The sequence below is a fragment of the Mobula hypostoma genome, unplaced genomic scaffold (genome assembly GCF_963921235.1).
Source record: "Mobula hypostoma unplaced genomic scaffold, sMobHyp1.1 scaffold_119, whole genome shotgun sequence".
NCBI classification, from domain to species: domain Eukaryota; kingdom Metazoa; phylum Chordata; class Chondrichthyes; order Myliobatiformes; family Myliobatidae; genus Mobula; species Mobula hypostoma.
Window position 1 is genome coordinate 116,678 of NW_026948270.1, and position 17,733 is coordinate 134,410.

The 17,733-nt window shown below is 62.1% G+C and overlaps 1 protein-coding gene across 1 annotated transcript; it reads left to right on the forward strand.

Annotated features, from left to right (window-relative positions):
- The first annotated feature begins 2,155 nt into the window (after positions 1 to 2,155).
- Positions 2,156 to 17,239, forward strand: LOC134342300 (PILR alpha-associated neural protein-like). Its single transcript, XM_063040264.1, has 5 exons — positions 2,156 to 2,335; positions 2,427 to 2,487; positions 8,885 to 8,966; positions 16,211 to 16,459; positions 17,107 to 17,239. The coding sequence occupies exons 1-5, from the start codon at positions 2,156 to 2,158 to the stop codon at positions 17,126 to 17,128; spliced, it is 594 nt and encodes a 197-aa protein (XP_062896334.1). The 3' UTR covers positions 17,129 to 17,239.
- Positions 17,240 to 17,733: the final 494 nt, after the last annotated feature.

Genomic DNA, 17,733 nt, shown 5'->3' on the forward strand with positions numbered 1-17,733 from the left:
GACGGAGAGTGTGAGAGTGAGACAGGGAGACGGGGAGTGTGAGAGTGAGACAGGGAGACGGAGAGTGTGAGAGTGAGACAGGGAGACGGAGAGTGTGAGAGTGAGACAGGGAGACGGAGAGTGTGAGAGTGAGACAGGGAGACGGAGGGTGTGAGAGTGAGACAGGGAGACGGAGAGTGTGAGAGTGAGACAGGGAGACGGAGGGTGTGAGAGTGAGACAGGGAGACGGAGGGTGTGAGAGTGAGACAGGGAGACGGGGAGTGTGAGAGTGAGACAGGGAGACGGAGGGTGTGAGAGTGAGACAGGGAGACGGAGGGTGTGAGAGTGAGACAGGGAGACGGAGGGTGTGAGAGTGAGACAGGGAGACGGGGAGTGTGAGAGTGAGACAGGGAGACGGAGGGTGTGAGAGTGAGACAGGGAGACGGAGGGTGTGAGAGTGAGACAGGGAGACGGGGAGTGTGAGAGTGAGACAGGGAGACGGAGGGTGTGAGAGTGAGAGAGGGAGACGGAGAGTGTGAGAGTGAGACAGGGAGACGGAGGGTGTGAGAGTGAGACAGGGAGACGGAGAGTGTGAGAGTGAGACAGGGAGACGGAGGGTGTGAGAGTGAGACAGGGAGACGGAGACTGTGTGAGAGTGGGATAGGGAGACGGAGGGTGTGAGGGTGGGACAGGGAGACGGAGGGTGTGAGAGTGAGACAGGGAGACGGAGAGTGTGAGAGTGAGACAGGGAGACGGAGGGTGTGAGAGTGAGACAGGGAGACGGAGAGTGTGAGAGTGAGACGGGGAGACGGAGAGTGTGAGAGTGGGACAGGGAGACGGAGACTGTGGGTGAGAGTGCCGCAGTGGGGAATGGGTTAAGCCGGTAATGATGCTGTTGGCGTGATGTGGGAGATGTCTGTTTACTGGGAGGCAGCAGGCAGGGATGTGAGCAACCGGTGTCGGCAATCGCAGCCAGGCCCAGCAGTCTCGTCCGCCTGACAGACCGGGGACAGGGACAGGGACAGGGGCAGGGACAGGGACAGGGGCAGGGGCAGGGACAGGGACAGGGAGAGGGACAGGGGGAGAGGGACAGAGACGGACCAGGAGAGTGTGCGCAGCGAACCAACCTCTCATCGTCCGGTTCAGCAGAGGGTGAAGGTGGGGTCATTGTGTATCTGTGTGTGTGTCTCTGTCTCTGTGTGTCTGTGGGTGTGTGTCTGTGTGTATATCTGTCTGTGTGTGTCTGAGTGAATGTGTGTGTCTCTGTCTCTGTGTGTCTGTGGGTGTGTGTCTGTGTGTATATCTGTCTGTGTGTGTCTGAGTGAATGTGTGTGTCTCTGTCTCTGTGTGTCTGTGGGTGTGTGTCTGTGTGTATATCTGTCTGTGTGTGTCTGAGTGAATGTGTGTCTCTGTGTATTTCTGTGTGTGTGTGTCTCTCTGTCTGTGTGTCTCTCTGTGTCTGTGTGTATGTGTCTGAGTGACTGTGTGTCTCTGTGTGTGTCTGTCTCTCTCTCTGTGTGTCTGTGTGTTTGTGTCTGAGTGACTGTGTGTCTCTCTGTGTGTGTCTGTCTCTCTCTGTCTGTGTCTCTCTGTGTCTGTGTATATCTGTCTGTGTGTGTCTGGGTGAATGTGTGTGTGTGTGTCTCTGTTTGTGTCTCTGTGTGTCTGTAGGTGTGTGTATTTCTGTGTGTCTGTGTCTCTGTGTGTTTGTGTCTGAGTGAGTGTGTGTCTCTCTGTGTGTGTCTGGCTCTGTGTGTGTGTCTCTGTGTGTGTCTGTGTCTCTCTGTCTGTGTGGCTGTGTGTATTTCTGTATGTGTGTCTGTCTCTGTGTCTGTGTGTATGTGTCTGAGTGAATGTGTGTGTGTGTGTGTGTGTGTGTGTGTGTGTCTCTGTGTGTCTGTGTCTCAGTGAATGTGTGTGTGTGTGTCTGTATCTTTCCGGGTCAGTGACAGTCAACCTTCGGACGGACACCGGACCCACAGGGGCTTCCCGCCCCTCCCCCTCCCCCCCCTCCCAAACCCGAGCCGTTGGTGAACTGGAAACCCACTCGATGGGGCCCCCGCCGGAGGGGTTGAGGGGGGGGTGGTGCAAGGCCCTCGGGCCCCGCCTGACTGACGATCTTCCTTGTTCCCCCACCCCGGCAGGCCCGTCCCCACAGCCCCCACCCCACCGCCCGATGCTCTGGATCCTGCTGTGCGTGTGCGGGGCGGCCGCGGGCCCGGGCGAGGGCGGGGGCCGTCGGCAGGCCCCGTCGCCGTGGGAGCCCGCACCCTCCCCCGCCTCGCCGCCCCCCTACCCCTGGGCCATCGTCTGGGGGCCCACCGAGAGCGGGAGCGCCGAGGGGCGCCCGGGCGAGGCGGAGGGAGGCTCGGCCGGGGGGCCCGGCCCTCGGGAGGAAGGGAAGGGCGGCGAGAGCTACGGAGGGGAGGAGGAAGAGGAGGAGGAGGAGGAGGAGGAGGAGGAGGAGGACGACGGGCCGTTCCTCTTCGAGTCATTGCCCCGAGGTGGGTGAGTCTGTGTTCCTGTCTCCCTCGTTCAGCCCCCTCCCTCTCCCTCCTCACTCGCTCCTCCTCTCCTTCCCCACTCCCTCACCCCCTCTCCCTCCTCCTCTGCCTCCCCCTCTCCCTCCCCCACTCCCTCCTCCTCTACCTCCCCCTCGACCTCCCCCACTCCCTCCCCACTCCCTCCTCCTCTCCTCCCCCTCGACCTCCCCCACTCCCTCCTCCTCTCCCTCCTCACTCGCTCCTCCTCTCCCTCCCCACTCCCTCCTCCTCTCCTCCCCCTCTACCTCCCCCACTGCCTCCACCTCTGCCTCCCCACTCCCTCCTCCTCCCCTTCCCCACTCCCTCCCCCTCTACCTCCCCCACTCCCTCCTCCTCTCCCTCCCCACTCCCTCCCCCTCTCCCTCCCCACTCCCTCCCCCTCTGCCTCCCCCTCTCCCTCCCCACTCCCTCCCCCTCTGCCTCCCCCTCTGCCTCCCCCTCTCCCTCCCCACTCCCTCCTCCTCTACCTCCCCCTCTACCTCCCCCACTCCCTCCCCACTCCCTCCCCTCTCCCTCCTCCTCTCCCTCCTCACTCGCTCCTCCTCTCCCTCCCCTCTCCCTCCCCCTCTCCCTCCCCACTCCCTCCTTCCCCACTCCATCCCCCTCTCCCTCCCCACTCCCTCCCCCTCTCCCTCCCCCTCTCCCTCCTCCTCTCCCTCCCCCTCTCCCTCCCCCTCTCCCTCCCCACTCCCTCCTCCTCTCCTCCCCCACTCCCTCCTCCTCTCCCACCCCCTCTGCCTCCCCTCTCCCTCCCCCTCTCCCTCCCCACTCCCTCCCCCTCTGCCTCCCCCTCTCCCTCCTCCTCTCCCTCCTCACTCGCTCCTCCTCTCCCTCCCCACTCCCTCCTCCTCCCCTTCCCCACTCCCTCCCCCTCTACCTCCCCCACTCCCCCTCCTCCTCTCCCTCCCCACTCCCTCCCCCTCTCCCTCCCCACTCCCTCCCCCTCTGCCTCCCCCTCTCCCTCCCCACTCCCTCCCCCTCTGCCTCCCCCTCTGCCTCCCCCTCTCCCTCCCCACTCCCTCCTCCTCTACCTCCCCCTCTACCTCCCCCACTCCCTCCCCACTCCCTCCCCTCTCCCTCCTCCTCTCCCTCCTCACTCGCTCCTCCTCTCCCTCCCCTCTCCCTCCCCCTCTCCCTCCCCACTCCCTCCTTCCCCACTCCATCCCCCTCTCCCTCCCCACTCCCTCCCCCTCTCCCTCCCCCTCTCCCTCCTCCTCTCCCTCCCCCTCTCCCTCCCCCTCTCCCTCCCCACTCCCTCCTCCTCTCCTCCCCCACTCCCTCCTCCTCTCCCTCCCCCTCTCCCTCCCCACTCCCTCCCCCTCTCCCTCCCCACTCCCTCCCCCTCTGCCTCCCCCTCTCCCTCCCCCTCTCCCTCCCCACTCCCTCCCCCTCTCCCTCCCCTCTCCCTCCCCACTCCCTCCTCCTCCCCTTCCCCACTCCCTCCCCGTCTACCTCCCCCTCTACCTCCCACACTCCCTCCTCCTCTCCCTCCCCAACTCCCTCCTCCTCTCCCTCCCCACTCCCTCCTCCTCTCCCTCCCCACTCCCTCCCCCTCTCCCTCCCCCTCTCCCTCCCCCTCTCCCTCCCCACTCCGTCCTCCTCTCCTTCCCCACTCCCTCCCCACTCCCTCCCCCTCTCCCTCCCCACTCCGTCCCCCTCTCTCTCCCCACTCCCTCCTCCTCTCCTTCCCCACTCCCTCCCCCTCTCCCTCCCCACTCCCTCCCCCTCTCCCTCCTCCTCTCCCTCCCCCTCTACCTCCCACACTCCCTCCTCCTCTCCCTCCCCAACTCCCTCCTCCTCTCCCTCCCCACTCCCTCCTCCTCTCCCTCCCCACTCCCTCCCCCTCTCCCTCCCCCTCTCCCTCCCCACTCCGTCCTCCTCTCCCTCCCCACTCCCTCCCCCTCTCCCTCCCCACTCCGTCCCCCTCTCTCTCCCCACTCCCTCCTCCTCTCCTTCCCCAGTCCCTCCCCCTCTCCCTCCCCACTCCCTCCCCCTCTCCCTCCTCCTCTCCCTCCCCCTCTCCCTCCCCACTCCCTCCCCCTCTCCCTCCTCCTCTCCCTCCCCGACTCCCTCCCCACTCCCTCCCCACTCCCTCCCCCTCTACCTCCCCCTCTCCCTCCCCTCTCCCTCCCCCTCTCCCTCCCCCTCTGCCTCCCCCTCTCCCTCCCCACTCCCTCCTCCTCCCCTTCCCCACTCCCTCCCCCTCTACCTCCCCCACTCCCTCCCCCACTGCCTCCTCCTCTCCCTCCCCACTCCCTCCCCCTCTCCCTCCCCACTCCCTCCTCCTCCCCTTCCCCACTCCCTCCCCGTCTACCTCCCCCTCTACCTCCCCCACTCCCTCCTCCTCTCCCTCCCCACTCCCTCCCCCTCTCCCTCCCCACTCCCTCCCCCTCTGCCTCCCCCTCTGCCTCCCCACTCCCTCTCCCTCCCCACTCCCTCCCCCTCTCCCTCCTCCTCCCCTTCCCCACTCCCTCCCCGTCTACCTCCCCCTCTACCTCCCCCACTCCCTCCTCCTCTCCCTCCCCACTCCCTCCCCCTCTCCCTCCCCACTCCCTCCCCTCTGCCTCCCCCTCTGCCTCCCCACTCCCTCTCCCTCCCCCTCTCCCTCCCCACTCCCTCCTCCTCTACCTCCCCCACTCACTCCCCACTCCCTCCCCTCTCCCTCCTCCTCTCCCTCCCCACTCCCTCCTCCTCTCCCTCCCCACTCCCTCCCCCTCTGCCTCCCCCTCTCCCTCCCCCTCTCCCTCCCCACTCCCTCCTCCTCTCCCTCCCCACTCCCTCCCCACTCCGTCCCCCTCTCCCTCCCCACTCCCTCCTCCTCTCCTTCCCCACTCCCTCCCCCTCTCCCTCCCCCTCTCCCTCCCCACTCCCTCCTTCCCCACTCCATCCGCCTCTCCCTCCCCACTCCCTCCCCCTCTCCCTCCCCCTCTCCCTCCTCCTCTCCCTCCCCCTCTCCCTCCCCCTCTCCCTCCCCACCCTCCTCCTCTCCTCCCCCACTCCCTCCTCCTCTCCCTCCCCACTCCCTCCCCCTCTCCCTCCCCACTCCCTCCCCCTCTGCCTCCCCCTCTCCCTCCCCACTCCCTCCCCCTCTGCCTCCCCCTCTCCCTCCCCCTCTCCCTCCCCACTCCCTCCCCCTCTCCCTCCCCACTCCCTCCCCCTCTGCCTCCCCCTCTCCCTCCCCACTCCCTCCCCCTCTGCCTCCCCCTCTCCCTCCCCCTCTCCCTCCCCACCCCCTCCTCCTCTACCTCCCCCTCTACCTCCCCACTCCCTCCCCTCTCCCTCCTCCTCTCCCTCCTCACTCGCTCCTCCTCTCCCTCCCCACTCCCTCCTCCTCTCCTCCCCCTCTACCTCCCCCACTGCCTCCCCTCTCCCTCCCCCTCTCCCTCCCCACTCCCTCCTCCTCTACCTCCCCCTCTACCTCCCCCACTCCCTCCCCACTCCCTCCCTTCTCCCTCCTCCTCTCCCTCCCCACTCCCTCCTCCTCTCCCTCCCCCTCTCCCTCCCCCTCTGCCTCCCCCTCTCCCTCCCCACTCCCTCCTCCTCCCCTTCCCCACTCCCTCTCCCTCCCCCTCTACCTCCCCCACTCCCTCCTCCTCTCCCTCCCCCACTGCCTCCTCCTCTCCCTCCCCACTCCCTCCCCCTCTCCCTCCTCTCCCTCCCCACTCCCTCCTCCTCCCCTTCCCCACTCCCTCCCCGTTTACCTCCCCCTCTCCCTCCCCACTCCCTCCTCCTCCCCTTCCCCACTCCCTCCCCGTCTACGTCCCCCTCTACCTCCCACACTCCCTCCTCCTCTCCCTCCCCCAACTCCCTCCTCCTCTCCCTCCACACTCCCTCCCTCTCTCCCTCACACTCCCTCCCACTCTCCCTCACACTCCCTCCCACTCTCCCTCACCACTCCGTCCTCCTCTCCTTCCCCACTCCCTCCCCCTCTCCCTCCCCACTCCGTCCTCCTCTCCCTACCCACTCCCTCCCCTCTCCCTCCCCACTTCCTCCCCTCTCCCTCCCCACTCCCTCCTTCCCCACTCCCTCCCCACTCCCTCCCCCTCTCCCTCCTCCTCTCCCTCCCCTCTCCCTCCTCCTCTCCCTCCCCACTCCCTCCCCCTCTACCTCCCCCACTCCCTCCTCCTCTCCCTCCCCCACTGCCTCCTCCTCTCCCTCCCCACTCCCTCCCCCTCTCCCTCCTCTCCCTCCCCACTCCCTCCTCCTTCCCTTCCCCACTCCCTCCCCGTCTACCTCCCCCTCTACCTCCCACACTCCCTCCTCCTCTCCCTCCCCCACTCCCTCCTCCTCTCCCTCCCCTCTCCCTCCCCCACTCCCTCCCCCTCTCCCTCCCCCACTGCCTCCACCTCTCCCTCCCCACTCCCTCCCCGTCTCCCTCCCCACTCCCTCCCCCTCTACCTCCCCCACTCCCTCCCCCTCTCCCTCCCCCACTCCCTCCCCCTCTCCCTTCCCCACTCCCTCCCCCTCTCCTTCCCCACTCCCTCCCCCTCTCCTTCCCCACTCCCTCCCCACTCCCTCCCCGTCTCCCTCCTCCTCTCCCTCCCCCACTCCCTCCCCCACTCCCTCCTCCTCTCCCTCCCCACTCCCTCCCCTCTCCCTCCTCCTCTCCCTCCCCCTCTCCCTCGCCACTCCCTCCCCCTCTCCCTCCCCACTCCCTCCTTCCCCACTCCCTCCCCACTCCCTCCCCCTCTCCCTCCTCCTCTCCCTCCCCCTCTCCCTCCTCCTCTCCTCCCCCTCTCCTTCCCCACTCCCTCCTCCTCCCCTTCCCCACTAACTCCCCCTCTACCTCCCCCACTCCCTCCCCTCTCCCTCCCCCTCTACCTCCCCCTCTCCCTCCCCCTCTACCTCCCCCACTCCCTCCCCACTCCCTCCCCCTCTGCCTCCCCCTCCCCCTCTGCCTCCCCCTCTCCCTCCCCACTCCCTCCTCCTCTCCTTCCCCACTCCCTCCCCCTCTACCTCCCCCACTCCCTCCTCCTCTCCCTCCCCCACTGCCTCCTCCTCTCCCACCCCACTCCCACCCCCTCTCCCTCCTCTCCCTCCCCACTCCCTCCTCCTCCCCTTCCCCACTCCCTCCCCGTCTACCTCCCCCTCTACCTCCCACACTCCCTCCTCCTCTCCCTCCCCCACTCCCTCCTCTTCTCCCTCCCCACTCCCTCCCCTCTCCCTCCTCCTCTCCCTCCCCACTCCCTCCCCCTCTCCGTCCCCACTCCCTCCCCCTGTCTCTCCCCCCTCCCTCCTCCTCTCCTTCCCCCCTCCCTCCCCCTCTCCCTCCCCCTCTCCCTCCTCCTCTCCCTCCCCCTCGCCCTCCCCACTCCCTCCCCCTCTCCCTCCTCCTCTCCCTCCCCCACTCCCTCCCCACTCCCTCCCCTCTCCCTCCTCCTCTCCCTCCCCACTTCCTCCCCCTCTCCCTCCCCACTCCCTCCCCCTCTCCCTCCCCACTCCCTCCTTCCCCACTCCCTCCCCCTCTCCCTCCTCCTCTCCCTCCCCCTCTCCCTCCTCCTCTCCTTCCCCACTCCCTCCCCCTCTCCCTCCTCCTCTCCTTCCCCACTCCCAACTTCACCCTCTCCCTCCCCCTCGCCCTCCCCTCCTCCTCTTCCTCTTCCTTCCACTCTCCCTCCTCCTCTCCCTCTCCACTCCCTCCCCTCTCCCTCCTCCTCTCCCTCCTCACTCGCTCCTCCTCTCCCTCTTCCTCTCCTTCTCCATTCCCTCACCCCCTCCCCTTCTCCCTCCTCCTCTACCTCCCCTTCTCCCTCCCCACTCCATCCCCTTCTCCCTCCCCACTCCCTCCTCCTCTCCTTCTCCACTCCCTCCCCCTCTCCCTCCTCCTCTCCCTCCCCCTCTTCCCCTCCCTCTCCCTCTCTCCTTCCCTCTCTCCCTCCCCCTCCCCCTCCCCCTCCACTTCTCCCTCCTCCTCTCCCTCTCCACTCCCTCCCCCTCTCCCTCCTCTTCTCCCTCCCCTCCTCCTCTCCCTTCCTCCTCCCCCTCTCCCTCCCCTTTCCCTCCTCCTCTCCTTCCCCCTCTCCCCTCTCCTTCCTCCTCTCCCTCCCCACTCCTTCCCCATTCCCTCCTCCTCTCCTTCCCCCCTCCCTCCCCATTCCACCTCTCCTTCCCCTCTCCCTCCTCCTCTCCTTCCCCCTCTCCTCTCTCGCTCCTTCCCCTCTCCCCCCTCCTCTCCCTCTCTCCTTCCCCTCTCCCTCCTCCTCTCCTTCCCCTCTCCCTCCTCCTCCCCTCTCCTTCCCCCTCTGTCCCCTCTCTCCCTCCCCTCTCCTCTCCCTTCCCCTCTCCTCTCCCTCCCCTCTCTCGTCTCCCCTCTCCCCTGTCGCCCACACTGACTCTGTCCCACTCTGCCTCTCTCCCCACAGACACGGACCCACAAATCTACGTCACCCTGATCATCTCCTGTATCATCGTTCTGAGCGCTGTGGGAATTCTCCTCAAGTTTGTGTAAGTTCCCGTCCCTCGCCCCCTCCGCACACCGCGTCCCCTCGGTCCCACTGCTCCCCTCAGTCCGGGTATTTAACTCTCCCTCACTTCAAACCTCTCCCCCTCCCTCTCTCCCTCCCTCAATCTCCCTCTCCCCCTTTCTCCCTCCCTCAATCTCCCTCCCTCTCTCTCTCCCTCTCTCTCCCTCTCTCCCTCCCTCAATCTCTCTCTCCCTCCCTCTCTCTCCCTCAATCTCTCTCTCCCTCAATTTCCCTCTCTCCCTCCCTCAATCTCCCTCTCTCTCTCCCTCAATCTCCCTCTCTCCCTCCCTCAATCTCCCTCTCTCTCTCCCTCAATCTCCGTCTCTCTCTCCCTCAATCTCCCTCTCTCCCTCCCTCAATCTCCCCCTCTCTCTCCCTCTCTCCCTCCCTCAATCTCCCTCTCTCCCTCCCTCAATCTGCCTCTCTCTCTCCCTCAATCTCCCTCTCTCCCTCCCTCAATCTCCCTCTCTCTCTCCCTCAATCTCCCTCTCTCCCTCCCTCAATCTCCCTCTCTCTCTCCCTCAATCTCCCTCTCTCCCTCCCTCAATCTCCCTCTCTCCCTCCCTCAATCTCCGTCTCTCTCTCCCTCAATCTCCCTCTCTCCCTCCCTCAATCTGCCTCTCTCTCTCCCTCAATCTCCCTCTCTCCCTCCCTCAATCTCCCTCTCTCCCTCCCTCAATCTCCCTCTCTCTCTCCCTCAATCTCCCTCTCTCCCTCCCTCAATCTCCCTCTCTCTCTCCCTCAATCTCCCTCTCTCCCTCCCTCAATCTCCCCCTCTCTCTCCCTCTCTCCCTCCCTCAATCTCCCTCTCTCCCTCCCTCAATCTGCCTCTCTCTCTCCCTCAATCTCCCTCTCTCCCTCCCTCAATCTCCCTCTCTCTCTCCCTCAATCTCCCTCTCTCCCTCCCTCAATCTCCCTCTCTCCCTCCCTCAATCTCCGTCTCTCTCTCCCTCAATCTCCCTCTCTCCCTCCCTCAATCTGCCTCTCTCTCTCCCTCAATCTCTCTCTCTCCCTCCCTCAATCTCTCTCTCCCTCAATCTCCCTCTCTCTCTCCCTCAATCTCCCTCTCTCCCTCCCTCAATCTCCCTCTCTCCCTCCCTCAATCTGCCTCTCTCTCTCCCTCAATCTCCCTCTCTCCCTCCCTCAATCTCTCTCTCCCTCAATCTCCCTCTCTCTCTCCCTCAATCTCCCTCTCTCCCTCCCTCAATCTCCCTCTCTCCCTCCCTCAATCTGCCTCTCTCTCTCCCTCAATCTCCCTCTCTCTCTCCCTCAATCTCCCTCTCTCCCTCCCTCAATCTCCCTCTCTCCTCTCTCCCTCAATCTCCCTCTCTCTCCCTCAATCTCCCTCTCTCCCTCCCTCAATCTCCCTCTCTCTCCCTCTCTGCCTCTCTCTCTCCCTCAATCTCCCTCTCTCCCTCCCTCAATCTCCTCTCTCCTCCCTCAATCTCTCTCTCTCCCTCAATCTCCCTCTCTCCCTCCCTCAATCTCCCTCTCTCACTCCCTCAATCTCCCTCTCTCTCTCCCTCAATCTCCCTCTCTCCCTCCCTCAATCTCCCTCTCTCCCTCCCTCAATCTGCCTCTCTCTCTCCCTCAATCTCCCTCTCTCCCTCCCTCAATCTTCTCCCCCTCTCTCTCCCTCTCTCTCTCTCTCCTCCCTCAATCTCCCTCTCTCTCTCCCTCAATCTCCCTCTCTCCCTCCCTCAATCTCCCTCTCTCCCTCCCTCAATCTCCCTCTCTCCCTCCCTCAATCTCCCTCTCTCTCTCCCTCAATCTCCCTCTCTCCCTCCCTCAATCTCCCTCTCTCCCTCCCTCAATCTGCCTCTCTCTCTCCCTCAATCTCCCTCTCTCCCTCCCTCAATCTCTCTCTCCCTCAATCTCCCTCTCTCTCTCCCTCAATCTCCCTCTCTCCCTCCCTCAATCTCCCTCTCTCCCTCCCTCAATCTGCCTCTCTCTCTCCCTCAATCTCCCTCTCTCCCTCCCTCAATCTCCCTCTCTCTCTCCCTCAATCTCCCTCTCTCTCTCCCTCAATCTCCCTCTCTCCCTCCCTCAATCTCCCTCTCTCCCTCCCTCAATCTCCCTCTCTCCCTCCCTCAATCTCCCCTCTCTCTCTCCCTCAATCTCCCTCTCTCCCTCCCTCAATCTCCTCTCTCTCTCCCTCAATCTCCCTCTCTCCCTCAATCTCCTCTCTCCCTCCCTCAATCTCCCTCTCTCTCTCTCCCTCAATCTCCCTCTCTCCCTCCCTCAATCTCCCTCTCTCTCTCTCCCTCAATCTCCCTCTCTCTCCCTCAATCTCCCTCTCTCTCTCCCTCAATCTCCCTCTCTCTCTCCCTCAATCTCCCTCTCTCCCTCCCTCAATCTCCCTCTCTCCCTCCCTCAATCTCCCTCTCTCCCTCCCTCAATCTGCCTCTCTCTCTCCCTCAATCTCCCTCTCTCTCTCCCTCAATCTCCCTCTCTCTCTCCCTCAATCTGCCTCTCTCCCTCCCTCAATCTCCCTCTCTCTCTCCCTCAATCTCCCTCTCTCCCTCCCTCAATCTCCCTCTCTCTCTCCCTCAATCTCCCTCTCTCCCTCCCTCAATCTCCCTCTCTCCCTCCCTCAATCTGCCTCTCTCTCTCCCTCAATCTCCCTCTCTCCCTCCCTCAATCTCCCTCTCTCTCTCCCTCAATCTCCCTCTCTCACTCCCTCAATCTCCCTCTCTCCCTCCCTCAATCTCCCTCTCTCCCTCCCTCAATCTGCCTCTCTCTCTCCCTCAATCTCCCTCTCTCTCTCCCTCAATCTCCCTCTCTCTCCCTCAATCTCCCTCTCTCCCTCCCTCAATCTCCCTCTCTCCCTCCCTCAATCTCCCTCTCTCCCTCCCTCAATCTGCCTCTCTCTCTCCCTCAATCTCCCTCTCTCTCTCCCTCAATCTCCCTCTCTCCCTCCCTCAATCTCCCTCTCTCTCTCCCTCAATCTCCCTCTCTCTCCCTCAATCTCCCTCTCTCCCTCCCTCAATCTGCCTCTCTCTCTCCCTCAATCTCCCTCTCTCCCTCCCTCAATCTGCCTCTCTCTCTCCCTCAATCTCCCTCTCTCCCTCCCTCAATCTCCCTCTCTCCCTCCCTCAATCTCCCTCTCTCCCTCCCTCAATCTCCCTCCTCTCTGCCTCTCTCTCCCTCAATCTCCCTCTCTCTCCCTCAATCTCCCTCTCCTCTCCCTCAATCTCCCTCTCTCCCTCCCTCAATCTGCCTCTCTCTCTCCCCTCTCTCTCTCCCTCCCTCAATCTCCCTCTCTCCCTCCCTCAATCTCCCTCTCTCTCTCCCTCAATCTCCCTCTCTCCCTCCCTCAATCTCCCTCTCTCTCTCCCTCAATCTCCCTCTCTCCCTCCCTCAATCTGCCTCTCTCCCTCCCTCAATCTCCCTCTCTCCCTCCCTCAATCTGCCCTCTCTCTCCCTCAATCTCCCTCTCTCCCTCCCTCAATTTGCCTCTCTCTCTCCCTCAATCTCCCTCTCTCCCTCCCTCAATCTCCCTCTCTCTCTCCCTCAATCTCCCTCTCTCCCTCCCTCAATCTCCCTCTCTCCCTCCCTCAATCTCCCTCTCTCCCTCCCTCAATCTGCCTCTCTCTCTCCCTCAATCTCCCTCTCTCCCTCCCTCAATCTCCCTCTCTCTCTCCCTCAATCTCTCTCTCCCTCAATCTCCCTCTCTCTCTCCCTCAATCTCCCTCTCTCTCTCCCTCAATCTCCCTCTCTCCCTCCCTCAATCTGCCTCTCTCCCTCCCTCAATCTCCCTCTCTCCCTCCCTCAATCTCTCTCTCCCTCAATCTCCCTCTCTCTCTCCCTCAATCTCCCTCTCTCCCTCCCTCAATCTCCCTCTCTCCCTCCCTCAATCTGCCTCTCTCTCTCCCTCAATCTCCCTCTCTCTCTCCCTCAATCTCCCTCTCTCCCTCCCTCAATCTGCCTCTCTCTCTCCCTCAATCTCCCTCTCTCTCTCCCTCAATCTCCCTCTCTCCCTCCCTCAATCTGCCTCTCTCTCTCCCTCAATCTCCCTCTCTCCCTCCCTCAATCTGCCTCTCTCTCTCCCTCAATCTCCCTCTCTCCCTCCCTCAATCTGCCTCTCTCCCTCCCTCAATCTCCCTCTCTCTCTCCCTCAATCTCCCTCTCTCCCTCCCTCAATCTCCCTCTCTCTCTCCCTCCCTCAATCTCCCTCTCTCTCTCCCTCAATCTCCCTCTCTCCCTCCCTCAATCTCTCTCTCCCTCAATCTCCCTCTCTCTCTCCCTCAATCTCCCTCTCTCCCTCCCTCAATCTCACTCTCTCTCTCCCTCAATCTCCCTCTCTCCCTCCCTCAATCTCCCTCTCTCTCTCCCTCAATCTGCCTCTCTCTCTCCCTCAATCTCCCTCTCTCCCTCCCTCAATCTGCCTCTCTCCCTCAATCTCCCTCTCTCTCTCCCTCAATCTCCCTCTCTCCCTCCCTCAATCTCCCTCTCTCCCTCCCTCAATCTGCCTCTCTCTCTCCCTCAATCTCCCTCTCTCCCTCCCTCAATCTCTCTCTCCCTCAATCTCCCTCTCTCTCTCCCTCAATCTCCCTCTCTCTCCCTCAATCTCCCTCTCTCTCTCCCTCAATCTCCCTCTCTCTCTCCCTCAATCTCCCTCTCTCTCCCTCAATCTCCCTCTCTCTCTCCCTCAATCTGCCTCTCTCTCTCCCTCAATCTCCCTCTCTCTCTCTCCCTCAATCTCCCTCTCTCCCTCCCTCAATCTCCCTCTCTCTCTCCCTCAATCTCCCTCTCTCTCTCCCTCAATCTCCCTCTCTCCCTCCCTCAATCTGCCTCTCTCCCTCCCTCAATCTGCCTCTCTCTCTCCCTCAATCTCCCTCTCTCCCTCCCTCAATCTGCCTCTCTCTCTCCCTCAATCTCCCTCTCTCCCTCCCTCAATCTCCCTCTCTCCCTCCCTCAATCTCCCTCTCTCTCTCCCTCAATCTCCCTCTCTCCCTCCCTCAATCTGCCTCTCTCTCTCCCTCAATCTCCCTCTCTCTCTCCCTCAATCTGCTCTCTCTCCCTCAATCTCCCTCTCTCTCTCCCTCAATCTGCCTCTCTCTCTCCCTCAATCTGCCTCTCTCCCTCCCTCAATCTGCCTCTCTCTCTCCCTCAATCTCCCTCTCTCCCTCCCTCAATCTGCCTCTCTCTCCCTCAATCTCCCTCTCTCCCTCCCTCAATCTCTCTCTCCCTCAATCTCTCTCTCTCCCTCAATCTCCCTCTCTTCCTCCCTCAATCTCCCTCTCTCCCTCCCTCAATCTGCCTCTCTCTCTCCCTCAATCTCCCTCTCTCCCTCCCTCAATCTGCCTCTCTCTCTCCCTCAATCTCCCTCTCTCCCTCCCTCAATCTGCCTCTCTCTCCCTCAATCTCCCTCTCTCCCTCCCTCAATCTCCCTCTCTCTCTCCCTCAATCTGCCTCTCTCTCTCCCTCAATCTCCCTCTCTCTCTCCCTCAATCTCCTCTCTCCTCCCTCAATCTCCCTCTCTCCCTCCCTCAATCTGCCTCTCTCTCTCCCTCAATCTGCCTCTCTCTCTCCCTCAATCTCCCTCTCTCTCTCCCTCTCTCCCTCCCTCAATCTGCCTCTCTCTCCCTCAATCTCCCTCTCTCCCTCCCTCAATCTGCCTCTCTCCCTCCCTCAATCTGCCTCTCTCCCTCCCTCAATCTCCCTCTCTCTCTCCCTCAATCTCCCTCTCTCCCTCCCTCAATCTGCCTCTCTCTCTCCCTCAATCTCCCTCTCTTTCTCCCTCAATCTCCCTCTCTCTCCCTCAATCTCCCTCTCTCCCTCCCTCAATCTGCCTCTCTCCCTCCCTCAATCTGCCTCTCTCCGTCCCTCAATCTCCCTCTCTCCCTCCCTCAATCTGCCTCTCTCCCTCAATCTCCCTCTCTCTCTTCCTCAATCTCCCTCTCTCCCTCCCTCAATCTGCCTCTCTCTCTCCCTCAATCTCCCTCTCTCCCTCCCTCAATCTGCCTCTCTCTCTCCCTCAATCTGCCTCTCTCCCTCCCTCAATCTCCCTCTCTCTCTCCCTCAATCTCCCTCTCTCCCTCCCTCAATCTCCCTCTCTCTCTCCCTCAATCTCCCTCTCTCCCTCCCTCAATCTGCCTCTCTCCCTCAATCTCCCTCTCCTCTCTCTCCCTCCCTCAATCTCCCTCTCCCTCCCTCAATCTCCTCTCTCTCCCTCAATCTCCCTCTCTCTCTCCCTCAATCTCCTCTCTCTCCCTCAATCTCCCTCTCTCTCTCCCTCAATCTCCCTCTCTCCCTCCCTCAATCTCCCTCTCTCTCACCCTCAATCTCCCTCTCTCTCTCCCTCAATCTGCCTCTCTCCCTCCCTCAATCTGCCTCTCTCTCTCCCTCAATCTCACTCTCTCCCTCCCTCAATCTGCCTCTCTCCCTCAATCTCCCTCTCTCTCACCCTCAATCTCCCTCTCTCCCTCCCTCAATCTGCCTCTCTCTCCCTCAATCTGCCTGTCTCTCTCCCTCAATCTGCCTCTCTCCCTCCCTCAATCTCCCTCTCTCCCTCCCTCAATCTCCCTCTCTCTCTCCCTCAATCTGCCTCTCTCTCTCCCTCAATCTCCCTCTCTCTCTCCCTCAATCTCCCTCTCTCCCTCCCTCAATCTGCCTCTCTCCCTCCCTCAATCTGCCTCTCTCCATCCCTCAATCTCCCTCTCTCCCTCCCTCAATCTGCCTCTCTCCCTCCCTCAATCTGCCTCTCTCTCTCCTTCAATCTCCCCCTCTCTCTCCCTCAATCTCCCTCTCTCCCTCCCTCAATCTGCCTCTCTCTCCCTCAATCTCCCTCTCTCCCTCCCTCAATCTGCCTCTCTCTCTCCCTCAATCTCCCTCTCTCCCTCCCTCAATCTCTCTCTCCCTCAATCTCCCTCTCTCTCTCCCTCAATCTCCCTCTCTCTCTCCCTCAATCCCTCCCTCAATCTGCCTCTCTCTCTCCCTCAATCTCCCTCTCTCTCTCCCTCAATCTCCCTCTCTCAATCTGCCTCTCTCCCTCCCTCAATCTGCCTCTCTCTCTCCCTCAATCTCCCTCTCTCCCTCCCTCAATCTCCCTCTCTCTCTCCCTCAATCTGCCTCTCTCTCTCCCTCAATCTCCCTCTCTCCCTCCCTCAATCTGCCTCTCTCTCTCCCTCAATCTCCCTCTCTCTCTCTCCCTCAATCTGCCTCTCTCTCTCCCTCAATCTGCCTCTCTCTCTCCCTCAATCTCCCTCTCTCTCTCCCCAGCTGGGACCGACACAAGCAGAGGGTGCGATGCCGCGGAATGGCGACCGGTGAGAGTCGACAGGGCCTGGTGCGGCGCTGGATGGGACCGGGGGACGTCGCAGATGGAGGCAGAGGAATTCGAGGAGGAGGAGGAGGTGGCGGAGTGGGATTCGCTGAGATCGGGGGTCTCTGGGGGCCCCTGGGTACCGAGTCTCTCTCCGCGCCCGGAGAGGGGACGCGGGTCAGCGGGACGGTCTACGTGTCTAACAGGTGAGTCAATCCCCCCTCTGCCCCCTCCTCATCCCTCCCCCCCTCTCCCCTCCCCACCCTCTCTCTCCTCCCCACTCTCTCTCTCCCTCCTCCCCCTCTCTCTCCCTCCTCCCCATCCCCCCTCCTCTCCATCCCCCTCCTCTGTCTATCTCCCCCTGCTATCCCTTTCTCCCCATCTATATCTCCCCCTCCCCACCCCTCACTACTCTCTCTCTCCCTCCTCCCCATCCCTCCTCCTCTATCTCCCCCGCTATCCCTCTCCCCTATCTATATCTCCCCCTCCCCACCCCTCTCTGCCCTCCCCATCCCTCACTACCCTCTCTCTCCCTCCTCCCCATCCCCCTCCTCTCCATCCCCCTCCTCTGTCCTATCTCCCCTGCTATCCCTCTCTCCCCTATCTATATCTCCCCCTCCCCTCCCCATCCCTCTCTGCCCTCTCTCTCTCCCCACCTCCTTCTCTCCCCCTCCCCACTCCTCACACTCCCTCTCATCACAACCTCTTCCCTTTCTTTCTCTCTCTCTCTCTCTCTCTCTCTTCCCTCTCTCTCTCTCTTCTCCCCCTCTCTCTCTATCTATCTCTCTCTCTCTCGGAATTATTCCCTGGTCTTGCTTCGTCCGTTTCTGACCGAAATGCTCTTTGTTTTCAGAATCCCGCTGGTGAATATGTGACTTCCGGACTGTGACTTCGCCATTTGTGTTTGTGTCAGAGAGAGAGAGATTGTGTGCATTCGTGTGACAGTGTGTCTGAGAGACAGAGAGAGGCTGGCGTGTGTCCGTGTGTTCAAGAGAGTGATTGTGTGTGTGTGTGTGTGTGTTCGACAGAGAGGGAGAGAGTGTGAGAGAGAGAAAGATAGAGAAAGACAGGGTGAGAGAGTGAGACAGAGTGAGAGAGAGAGTGACAGAGTGTGAGAGAGTGTGTGAGAGTGTTAGAGAGTGACAGAGAGTGTGTGAGTGAGAGTAAGTGAGGGAGAGTGTGTGTGCGAGAGATAGAGTGTGTGATGGAGGGAGAGGGAGACTCTGTGAGAGAGAGAGCTCCTGTGTGGGAGGGAGGGAGTGTGTGCGGTGGGAGAGAGGGAGGGCGGAGGTGAGCGAGAGTGCAAGACGGGGCGCGCGGAAGAGAGAGAGAGAGAGAATGAGGGAATTGTCCCAGTGCGAGAGAGAGGGGGTCGGTGTGGACCGTTCTGGGAGGGACGGCACGTGGAAGAGAGCTTCTGAGGGGAGAGGGTGTGCGAGGATGTGTCTGTGGGAGAGGGAGGGCACACAGGAGCACCAGC